The 12,633-nt window shown below is 36.7% G+C and overlaps 1 protein-coding gene across 10 annotated transcripts in view; it reads left to right on the forward strand.

Moving 5' to 3' along the window:
* CNKSR2 (connector enhancer of kinase suppressor of Ras 2) overlaps positions 1-12,633 on the forward strand; it is a 208,532-nt gene that overhangs the window by 149,437 nt on the left and 46,462 nt on the right. For all 10 annotated transcript variants that reach the window (XM_039551421.1, XM_039551425.1, XM_039551438.1 and 7 more), the window contains 5 exons: positions 976-1,024; positions 1,889-2,061; positions 4,177-4,250; positions 6,716-6,787; positions 12,560-12,627. In XM_039551421.1, coding sequence (XP_039407355.1) covers positions 976-1,024; positions 1,889-2,061; positions 4,177-4,250; positions 6,716-6,787; positions 12,560-12,627 — 436 coding nt within the window. The remainder of the gene's footprint in view (positions 1-975; positions 1,025-1,888; positions 2,062-4,176; positions 4,251-6,715; positions 6,788-12,559; positions 12,628-12,633) is intronic.

Genomic DNA, 12,633 nt, shown 5'->3' on the forward strand with positions numbered 1-12,633 from the left:
TGTCAGTTCTTTTGCTTAGATTTATTTTTACCAAGTGGCACAAAAGTATTGATTTCTGTATTGATTCATGGTAAGCTGAAATAGGAAGTTTTAATACTCAGACACTAATGTAGCCTTTTCTTAGTTTTAACACTAATACGTTTGTCTGCCTTTATAAAAAACTAAAATTCAAAACTAGTGAAATAATGTCTTTAAATTTTGTCTGATAAATAACAGAATAATTTTTTTAGTTCAATGGGGATTGTGCTTATCTGAGTCAAAGTTAGTTTTTCAACAGAAATGGCTATAAAATGTGTTAATATTTATTGCTATTATTAATAAGCTAAGATCTTAAATAAAGGAGTAACTTCCATCATGTCTCATTGCCGAGGCAATGGGTTAGTTTGTGGGAGTGGATCAACTGGAGGGAAATACTTCCACTTACAACATGGTGAAAAATAAAGTCAGAAAAATAAAGTTCAGACTTTTTATTTGGGAGACTTTTTCTCTGTTGCGATTTAGCAGAATTTACTGGTATGTTTCAAAATACTAGGCCTGGTTCTGAGAAAATTGTCTGATGGTCTAATGACCATTGTATATTTCACACCTGCATTAGGCAGTGTGTTATTTTGCATATTTACGTGTCTATGTCAAGAATACTTAGTGTATACGTTAGAAATACATGGGCTGTATCACAGTAACCAAAGCAAGACATTCCTTCTTTATTAACAGAACAAGAGGAGAGCGACCATTTTGGACAGAAACTACAGTTGCTTTGGCAAACTCATTGGTGGTCTGTTTTAAGATGTTTCACAGTGTAGTTTTGCTTTACAACCTTATGAACAGGTGAACTAAAATCACCTTTTTTCTTAGGCCTAGAAGTCTCTTGGCTGGTGTTACCTGACGATGACTTCACAGTAACATTTTTTTAATTATAAAGATGTGGTTAAATATAAACATTGCGTTTTCACTTCTTCCATTTTGATTTTCTTGTAGACATTTCAGCAGTCTTCTCTACAGCAGAAAAGTAAAAAGAAGAACAAAGGTAAAAAATAAATTTGTTCCCATGTATTGGTTGGAAAAGAACTGTTGAGATTAATTTTATGGTATTGCAGTATGTGAGGAACTATAACTTGTTAGCTCCAATAATATGTTCTGCTCAGTTGATGATGTTGAGAATGTATTAGTCCATTACTGATGTCTCATAGTTTCCTAATGCTCCTCTACCTTCATGTATCTGCTTTTATCTTTTTTTTTGAATACTTAGACTCTAGCCTCTTTGGGGCCAGGGTTGGTTTTTCCAGCTGTGTTCAGGTAATGCCTCACTGCAGCACTTGCTCATTACCTACGCTCTCAGGTAATTTATATCATAGTAAATTTTCCTCCTTTGATTCAGAAGTACAAAGGCCTTAGGAACTGTTTAGTTTCAAAAGGAGCTGCAAAGAGAAGTTTGTAAATACCTGTGAAGTACTTAAATAGTTGTGTTTGGCAACCAAGTGGGATGTACATGAGTTTATATGTTGTGTGCTTTATTCTGATGTGAAATATTAATCTGTTGAAAATTACAAATAACCATTTTTCTTATTTTTAAATATCTTGCCTTTCTTTTCTCTGTAGTGTCTTCTCTTTCTGTGTAGCTTTTTTTTTTTTTCTTGTGGTCTTATCCATAGAATATGAGCTCTGAGGTGCTGAACACGGTTTGGTTTGATTTGCTTTGGCTTTTAACTTACGGTGGCGTGCATAAGCTTTGTGGTCAAAATAGAATGCTTGTAATAACTTTTTCATGACAATTTGAGTCTGAAATTTTTAATTAATTTCCTTAAACAAATATATAGTGCTTTCTGATTAGGTATCTTGTTGATTTACTGGAATATCAAATTCTTTCACATCACCTCATTGTCATTTTCAGCTCCTATTCCTGGTAAAAGCAAAAGACGGATCTCATGTAAAGATCTTGGTCGAGGGGACTGTGAAGGCTGGCTTTGGAAAAAGAAAGATGCCAAGAGTTATTTCTCCCAAAAATGGAAAAAGTACTGGTTTGTCCTGAAGGACACATCTCTATATTGGTATATCAATGAAGAGGTAAACATCTGTACTCATGGTCTCAGCGAATGCTTTGTGTAGTGCTGTTGTCATGATTTAGTGGGAAAACAATGCTTTCAGTGCTTATATATGTTAATAACTTTATTCACACAAATAATCACACTGAAATTAATATTAACTGCCTGACAAAATTACCATTAAGGTTTGAAGATATTTGTTCCTTCCAATTCACCTTTTACTACACGGAGAAATAACACAGTTTTCTGTGTCCTCATGACACCAGTTCAGAATAAATTTATCCTCGAACCCTTGAAAGCAAAAAGGTAGTTATTTAATCCTGTCATTCAAGCTTAGTCATGGGAGTGTAAACTTTAATGTTGTGCTGCCTGGTGTTCCTTGTTTATCTGTGCTAGGCAATTAAGGAAGATAGTTCTGTTTTCTCAGTTGTGTTCTCCTGTTGTTCCTTCTTTGTAGCTTTTGATACTATTTCAGTGCTCATATATGCTGAACTTAAAAGCATGGGAGCATCCCAGCTGAATTGTGTACAGCTTTGATTATGCAACACTTTCTGCATTGGTACACATTCGTTATATCAGCTTTAGCACCAAAGCTTTTTGCCAGTGTTAGGATACCTTAATTTTAAATCTTACTAGACTCATTAGTAAATATGCTGAGATAAAACCATTGTTAACATCTGCATGCACTCTGTCCTGGACTTGTTCTTTTAATCACAGCAAGCATTTGTACATAACCTTTCCAAAGCAATCCCCAACTTTTCCCTGTGTAAACAGAAAGCAAGTTGTTCCATGACAAGAGTTTTCAGAGCCTGTTTTCTCAGACTCATTCCATTTGTGCCTTGATCCCAGCTTCAGATCAGTAACCCTAACTCCCTCCTCTCCATTCCCCCTCCCTTGGCTACTACAATGTCTTCATCGGGGCAGTAATTGATGCCTCCAAGCGTAGTGAGTGGTCAACAGCTGGGTCCAAGGAACAGATGGAACTTCTGACTTGTGCCATACTTCCCCATGTGGAGGGCAGTGCTCTCAGCACCTCCATCTCCCTCCCTGTCCCAAGTTTCCCTGAGATTTTCTGAGTTTGGTTATTTCTGAGACCTCAGCTCCCTCAGCACAGTGTCTGTCATCGCCAGTAGACTGAAAGGCTGGTAAGGGGTGCCTCAGTGGCAGGTGGACAGACAAGCCAACATTGTTCTTGCCAAACTCTTGTTTCTCTAGGCAACCATTCAAAGAAGAAATAGCAAGATTATTCTAAAAAGTGTATTTTTGATTTTAAAATACCTGCTAATGCAGAACCTGTTACAACCCTGTACCTTCCACATAATGATTCCATCTCCAGTTTTATATGCTGATTTGTGCCTTTTATTTATTTTTAAGAAGGCATATAATCATATGGACTACATATGTGGTATAAATAACCATTTGAATTCTTACAAAAAGATGTATTTTTGTGGAATTCCTTCACATACGTTTGTGTTTTTTGCAGCTTCATTTCTATGATCCGGTATTAATTTTGCATGCAAAGTTATGAGCAGTTAAATAACAAAGTCGGTGTTATTGATGTAATAGTAGCTTAATATAAATAATGCTTTCAAACTGTGAAAAGTCAAGGGAGATTGAGTAGCTGATAAAATAGACTGTGTAAGTCTTTAGAGGAGAGGGGAGGAAGGTCCGAGTTACTCTGAGTGTTGTAGAGAGATGAAAGTAGATGAAGAGATATGCCTCTTAGCTGTGATACATAAAATGATAAACAACACACACTGAAATTGCTTTTTTCTCTATTTCTTACAATAGGCTGCATTTCTCCTTACTAATTAGTCCATTTTCCCCAAAAATTAACTAATTATGGTAACTAATTGACAGAATACATTTGGCCATTTTGTATATTTTCAAATGTTGGTTCAGCTGTGAAATTGTTTCAGAAAACTGGGTATTTAAAATTGTATTTTATACCAAGGGATCTGTCTTGCTACTTTGGCAAAAGTCCCAGTGACTTCTGTGGGAGGTTTGCCAGAGCAGAGCAGACATTAGTATTCCTTACGTAAGAAGTAGGCAATGAAAATATTTGTAAGTTTTCAGCATGGTGGGGGTTTTTTTTCTGACACTTTAGCTACAGTAATATCTGGAACTATCTTTGCAGGATGAAAAAGCAGAAGGATTCATCAGTCTACCTGAATTTAAAATTGACAGAGCCAGTGAATGCCGCAAGAAATAGTAAGCATGCTCAAAAGTAATGCAATGATACAATAAAAAAAGTGGAAAAAAGGGCAAGGTTTTCCCTTAAAACAGGGACATAATGGTCATTGTTACTATTGTCATGAGGTTTTATCACAGAATAAGCTCATACAGAAAAAGAAAATTCATTTTTTGTCTTGTATGTGCCATCTTGCCCAAAGGAGGCTATTTTTTCATTTCATCATGAATCACAGTGCTTGACTAAACCAAAATGAATTATGAGCAAGAAGACTGCTTGGCTGCTTCTGTCTCTTTATTTTCCTAGTTTTCCTTTCTTCTTTTTTTTCCTTTCTGTTTGGGGTTGTAATTTTTTTTATTTGTTTGTTGGGGTTGGAGAGTGTTTGTGTGCTTTATGCTCAATAGAGAGCTTTAAGCATAATACAGAGACCATCCAAATAAGAAAGTCCCCAAGTTCATGGCCAGGCATCAGTGTTTAACATAACTCCAGATTAGTTAGCATCACCTCGAAGTTTGCTGAGACATTATTTCAGTCCTGAGTCAGAGTAAAAAAAAAAAAAAAGAATGGCAGTGATTTGTTGTATTTTTGTTACATGACCTAAAGGTCTCAAAGAACATTTCTTCTCACCTGTTTATGCTGCAATCCAGATTTGTGCCATTGCACAAATCCTTTTATTATTTAGATAAATTCAGGCATATGTAGCAATGTGACAGGTGTAGACTCCCACAGAGATACTTTTAGAGTCATTATTGTTAAAAAATTTTTTGCCTTGCCTTCTAATGATTTGTATGGTTTTTTTAACAAGTCTGGAGTTGCTGAAATTTGTGCAAAACATAATTTGCAAATGTAAAGTGGTATGATTTGTAGTACTTACAGTTCTACAGAAAGCACCGACCTTGTATCAGTTGATCTGACTCTCTCTTTAGGATGAACTCCACCCTTCAAGCTGGTCTCAAAGGGCAGACAATAGAAACTGCATTTTAAAAAATAAAGCATACGTTAGCTTGGGCCTATTGTCCTGTGTCCTTGGGCCACATGGTTAAAGTGCTTCATTTTTTCTTTTCTGTTGGGGCAGCAGCATAAAGTCAACTAATTTCTCAGAATTGCACCCTGCTTAAATTGTTTTGGTTTGATTTTACTTGATTTAGTGTCAACTGAATAGCTGCACATAAAATGTTGTTATTAAGATTCTTTGCTTGGGTGGCAGATAAAGGGAAAAAACCCTCTTAAGAATCCAGATGACAGATGCTGTAACAGTTTTAAGAAGTCCAGTTTTAGGTCTCAGTAACCTGGTGATGTCTTTCTAAACTGAGCAGATGTCACTGTACATCTGCTTTGACTTGCATAACGTTGTGTCATGCTGTCATGTATTAGAGGAATTGTTTTAGTCTCAATGTTATGTTACCTTCTCTAGCAGTAACTTTGCTGTTAGCAATTTCATTTGCCTGATTTCTAAAACATAGATGTGTGTAAATCTGTGTGCACACACAGACATATATATTGAAAATTGCAAGCATGATACACATGGAGAACGTCATTACCATTTTTCTGAGACACAATGGATTAGAGAGAGAATTATTATATAATATAAATATGTGTGTGTGTATATATAAAATCCATTGTGTCTCAGAAAAATGGTGATGATGCTCGTCATGTATCATGTTTGCAGTTTTCCTTATTTTCTTTGGGACCGTTACATTTTTTGTTCTTATTTTAAGAGACACCTTCAGATTATTCTCAAAATGATTCTTCTCTACTGTAAATTATTAATTATTTCAAATGCATTTCCTCTTCAGGTACTTCACCATAAATCTTTATTCAACATAGTTAAAAGATTCTTTCTAGTAATTTATTTCATATTATGTATGAAATGCAGTCATTCTCTCAGCCCAGTCATGTTGATTACTTTGGTGGAAAGAAAAGATGCAATGTAATTGCCCATTGCTTAAGATGACCTCATGAACACAGTGTTGATTTATGACAGCTTTTCAGAAGTCAGTCAGCACATCACATTTTCCTGCTTGAAATGCAGTCATTATTGCTAAAGGTAATGTCAAAGTCATTGGGATGTGAGAAATCACAAGGACTGAGAATTTTTCTGTTGTATTGAATTCATTGTTTAGTCAGTTTTCTGTTCAGAAAAAAATGACAGCTATATGTATATCAGCAAAATTACCTGATACGTAAAATTATATCCTTACCTGATTAACTTTATCCACATACAGTACACTGCAGGTGATGGTTGAACAATTATTTATGCACATATGAATCAAGAATTATTTAGAAAGGGGTAGTTGAAGAGCACTTTACTTGGTGAAATCTGGCACAATCCTAAAAGTTGTACGTTCATATACTGTTTGGGGGCATGCAGCAACTCAAATATGAACTCATCTCATTCCTTGGTGACCATGTGATCTTACATTTCAGAAAAAAAACAAAACAGAGTTGTGCCATTACATTTTTTAATTATGTTTTTCCTCTACAGTGCATTCAAAGCCTGCCATCCTAAGATCAAAAGTTTTTATTTTGCTGCTGAACATCTAGATGATATGAACAGGTAAGGAGATCTAGCAAAGTTCAAGGACCCATTCCTTAAATGTGACACTTCTTGAAGCTACTAATACTAAAATGATAATAAATTACATCATATCTAAAAAGCTAAGTTTAATTGCTTGGAAAATAGGTGCAAAGTGACATTGTTTCTGACTGGCTTCATGTTAATTATTCGATTCATGCAAAAATTACCTTTTTGATGCAAAGGTTTGAAATCTTTAGAAACATGATTCCCCATTTCTAAAAAGAAATAAATACAGTGTGTGAAACAGCATCCAAACACAATTTCAGAATTCCAGGTTTCTGGTTTTGGCTGTGTGGCACCTGCAAGGGTGAGGTATCTCCAACTCTGCTTCCTTACATACTCCCAAATACGTGATGCCTTCTCTGGGCATCCTTCTGTTTCTTGCCCTGGAGGAAATAAGAAGTTGGAGAAAGATTTAAAGCAGTCAGGTTTTTTATGCCAGTCTTGAAAAACGAGTGGGGTTTACAAGTAATGAATTTTGCAGATTCTCTCTACTTCCATGAATTTTGAAGTGAAATTTTGGTTGTATTGAATTTGAAAGGGAAATTTCAGCACTTCAAAAAAGAACAAGGACTAAAGTCTTAGTTCTTTGAGTATTAAATTTTACTGTATCTATTCTAGGCCACTTGTGCAATTTTTCACAAAGAAGATTAAGACTTCAGCACAAAATAAACACAATTCCTCTTAATTCATTTGAATGGTAAATTAGAACATGAATCCCATGTTTATTCAAATGTTAGGGGGTTTATTTCATTTATTTTCACAATATAAACTGAAACTAATTCAGTTCAAAATAATATGCCATTTTCATCAAATGACAGAGAACACAAACAAAAATCTCCTATTGCAACCTGAGAATTGTTCTGTCTTAGATAATGTCTGTTGATATCCTCGCTGACCAGAGTTGTTTTTAAAAACAGAGGAAAAGGAGGTCAAACTGAATCAATAAAACTTAGTAAGTCCTATAATCATGGTTTAATCTCTCCTGTGGGTACTAGATTCAACTTACCTGGCAGAGCACCTTCAGGGTACTGCCAGTGCACTACTGGTAATATTTGGCTGGAAAAGCATGCTGATACCACACTGTGCTTGCTTTCATATAGAAATAGCTGTCTGTTAACATTTTTTCAGAAGTTTGTGCAGGACTGAGGCTCACTTCAAAAGTCTCTTCTCAGTTAGAAAACTTAAAACCTTTGTATTTGTTTGTGAGATTTTAGGCTTGCCTTTTCTTGATAATTCTGTCAAGCCAATCACTCAAAATGCAGTTTGCTGCACGGCAAACAGAATAATGGCATGGTCTGTATATGACATCTCCTGAACAACAGCAGTAGCTAAATCATTTCTGTCAGCAGGTGCCCAGTCAGTATGACAAGACACTTTCTCTTTAAGGATATAAATTTATATAATTGTTCAGTAATCAGAAAGCAGCAGCAAATATGGAACAATATTTTAAAAATCAATTGCATAGTGCAAATCCCAGGAGTTAAAAGATTTTTATCTTCCCACCACAAATAGTCTTTTAATCATATTTTGAAATAAGTGCTTATTAATTCCTTTAGAATGAGCTTGACAAAATTTTGCTCTGAGTTATATACACGTAAATTTAAACTCTGTCAAGGTCTATGGAATTACTTGAAATTCTTACATTTGAGTTGCCATCATAGTCTCACCAAAGAATTTTATTTTTCTCTTTCATTAATATTTAGAAAAATTAGTTCACTTTTACAAACACTGAATTAACTCAATAGATTGGAAAAAAGTGACTGAAAAATAGTCTTTCAAATGCAGGGATAATAAAATAATTCCTGTCTAAAAGCATTTTGAAGCCTAGATGAAGTAAAACACAGAATGAAGTTAGGAAGTTGAATTAATACTCTTTTGATCATTTTATGTTCTATTTTTTTTTCAAGTTTCTGACACAGATTCTAGTTATGTATCAGGCAGTCATTTCAGTTTTGTTCATACATGAAGCAGAAGAAACAACAGCAGAAAACTGCTAATACATAGCCTGACTGAAAGTTCAAAATTGTTCAATTCCTTCATCCCTTGTATAAAATAATTCCATTTTTTATATTAAAAAAAAATGTTTGCAGGCTATGAAGTTTTTGTTTGTGTGTATCTCCTTGCATAAAATGGGTATTTTAATCTCAAATAACTCTGTCACTATTCAAATTTTCTTACTACTTTTATGACTGTGCCACACCATTGTGCTGGTAAGGAGTCTGGAGAGCTCACTGAACTTTGTTGCTGTGGCATCTGAATTCCCTTTGGTCTATATGGTCACACTAGAAAAATGTTCTTTTTACCCATTAACATGCTTAGTCTGGGTGAGAAGAAGGACAGAATACCCCTTATAGATGCAAAGTACTGTTTTGCTAGTTGTAAGTGTATGGTCATGGAAACATGTTGCTTGGAAATTCATTGTTATTCTCTTCATTCTGGTTAAACTGCATTCAGGTACTCACAGGCAGGCTGAGGTATCCGTATTCCCATACAGCAAGTTCATCCCATAGCCTTGAGTTTTATGATTAAGGACAATTGGACACCCTGCTTTGACTAACTGTATTGCATCTACCTGAATGTAAGATAAGACAGTTTCCTACTAGTCTTTGAGAATGAGAGTACTGTGCATCCTTCCTTACAGAAATTGCAGGTCTGCAGAAAATCAGGGTTTTTTAATCCTGTTCTGTATGTCATAAAACAGTTTTAATTAAATATTGACAAGAAATGAATGTACTGTTCTTAAAAAGAAAAAAAAAAAGGAAATCTGAATGACTACTGCAGTTACCAGTATTTATTGTCATACCTAGGAAACAGATCTTATAATTCTCACAAGAAAATTAAGGCTGCATTTGCTGTAAAGAAGCAATATTTTCTTGGCCTCTTGCCCTCCAAAGGTCAGTGGCTACCAGGACGCACACACTGAAGGGAAGAAAGATATAAATCTTCCCATGTCCCAGGGCTTTGTATCTTTTAATATGCATATTGAGAAACATTTGTGTAGCTGTATGATTGGAACTTTTGTCCCCAGTGCATTGTAATCCAGGCATGTATTACTCCTCTTCCATTCTTCAGGAGATCTTTACATTTCCCTTCCGATGCAAGTCCGGTGTGTTGGATTTCTCATACAATTTTACCTTCAACAAACCAGAACTCTGGCCATGCTTTATTAAAATAATATTAATTCTCTAACCATATCTGAAGAAGCTTTAGCAGCCACTTACCAGAAAACATGCAGAAGTCAATACCATTCCTTTACCTTCCAGACTGGCAAACAACTCAAAAGCTCTCGTTGTTCACAGTTTACAGCCACATCAGTGCCATCGTTCACCCCACAGGCACTGCAGGTCGTAGTCCAAACCTCGGCACAGATCATGACCTGCAGAAATTCATTAAAGGTGAAGTCATTCTGCTCTCTCTCAGAGTGAGAGAATGGTACACATTTCCTGGGCTCTGCTTAGATTGTACTTTTCAGGAAATACTGCTTTTCTGGAAGCAGTCATCTGTCATCTCTGTAAGCAGCATCAATTGACTGTCAGTTAAGTGTTTGTTAATTTAATTGGTTACCTCACTAACAAGCACACTTACTAGGAAATGCTGTCTCATGTTGAGGACAGAATGAAGGACAGGAGAACCTTTATAGCCATATTGTCTAATACTTTGTGGTCAGCAGCCCTGCCTGGTGGAGTTCATAGGTGGCTGTTCCCTGCTGGCAGTGCAGGTGAGGGTGGTAAACCGGGGAGCTGAACTGGGAACGTGAAATCCTGAATAGGCGAGAGGCAAGCAAAGCACCATCCCCATTGTCTGCCATTTGACAGAGCAGATGCTTGTCATCTTGTGCTGCTTTACCCTTTGGACACAGACAAGTCTGTGGCCTTTGCTGGTCCCTCTGCAGCACAAGGCTGGAGTGCTTTGGGTGAGGTTCCTGCCTCAGTGCCTTTGATTTGAACTGGCAGAGCTGGTTCAGCTGGCAGCTGAGCTTTATTCCCCAAAGGAGTCTTCACATATCAGGTTTGTGAACCTAAAAGATAGCTTTGTAGTGGGTCATCTTTCGCCTGCGAAGATGTGAAGTCATTGTCTGAGACATGGTTTGTTGGATTTCTGTTCCTGTGTGCTTCTGGTTTTTATAACTGTATGGCACTTCCTAACAATTACAAGTCAAAGTTTAGGTATCCTCTTCAGCTTCCCTATTCTTCTGGCAGAAATTTTGATTGTGTGGTAACATGAAGTATTCTGCAATCATTTTAGGAGTAAATCCCTAGCTTTCTTACCAGTGTACAACAATTTATGGACCATTAACATGGTTTACAGGTCAAAAATGCGGTCACTATTTGTGGAAGGACAGTGACAGTCGGTGGAAAGTGTCCCTGCCCATGCCAGGGGCATTTGTACCTAGAAGATTGTTAAGATCCTTCCAGCCTAAAGCACTCTATAGTTCTCTGACTCCATGATGACAGGAGTTAATTTCTGGAAATTTCAGGAAAGCAACTGTATTTTATGATCTGGTGCCTGCTTGCCCTGCACTGCAATGTCCTGAAGACAGGCATGCAGGAATCATTGCAAAGGTGTGTCCTCTGCTGAGACAAACATCCTGATCCTGCGCATGCAGTACATAAACAAAATCCATCAGGCACAGTTTTCTGAAACAGGGGTTTCCCATTCCTGAAGAAGACGCAAACCTGACTGGAGTTGTCTTTCTGTATACCCTAGCAGTTAAATTGCAAGCCAGTAGGTTGGCAAACCAGGCCTGTCAAATCCTGACTATGGGATGACTGGAGCAAGTAATTCCAGGTTTACCATGGAATGGACAACCACGGGAGATTGCCATGGTGGTTTAAAGCCTCGTTGATGAAGGACCTGATTCAGTGTAAGCATTTGGCTAATGAATACACTGAGAGCCCCATGGGGGAAGAGTACAGGTGAAACTGCCCTGCTACAGACAGTTCAGTGTATGCTTGGCCATGATGGCCCTGCTAGAAGAGAGCAGCAATAGCTCATTTGTTTTTTGGTTTGGGTTTTTGGGGTTTTTTTTGTGTTTGGATGTTGGGGTTTTGTATGGTTTTGTTTGGGTTGTTTTTTTTTTTTTTTTTTAATTTGTGCAGTTTACGGAAGCACTTTTTCAAGTCTATGTTGAGATTAAAGCCTTAGATGTGAATTGCATTGAAGCATCTTTCTCCCCCCACTTATCCGACACAAACACAAAAGTGAATTCTGATATGCCTCCTTCTCTTTGTACACGGCACTGTAGGTAAGCTCTAAAACACATAATGGCATAATTAAACCACACTGTCTGTTTGGGAGTGAACCTGTTCTTTTTACTGCTGTTTTCTGCTCTGTTCCTCTGCTAAGTTGCCAATTCAGGCCTTAAAATATTGCTTAAATCTCTGAAAAGTGGTATTTATTCTTAAGAAATCAGAACAGCAGGAGTATTTGTGTGAAGGCATATCTGTGAGCAGCAGACTTAACAGCTCTTTGATTATCTCTAAATCCTTTATTTTACAGATGTTTGACATCATACATGGTTTTCCATTTGAAATAAAATTCTTGCTGTGAAAACAGTTTGTTCAACAGCAAAATCATAGATCTTTGGAGACTCCCTGAACAAGAGTATCAAAGAGAACAGCTGTCTGATATGAAAAATAACATTGTCCTTAATCTCCTTCAGATGCTTCTAGCTTTGTTTTTGCTAGAAATGCACCCAAAAATTAAGAGGCTGGGTCAGTATCACTGCTTTTTTTAATATTATTTCAGATGGCTCAACAGAATTAACATGCTTGCTGCTGGCTATGCAGAAAGAGAGAGGATCAAACAAGAGCAAGGTAATG

The sequence above is a fragment of the Corvus cornix genome, chromosome 1 (assembly GCF_000738735.6).
Source record: "Corvus cornix cornix isolate S_Up_H32 chromosome 1, ASM73873v5, whole genome shotgun sequence".
Classification (NCBI taxonomy): domain Eukaryota; kingdom Metazoa; phylum Chordata; class Aves; order Passeriformes; family Corvidae; genus Corvus; species Corvus cornix.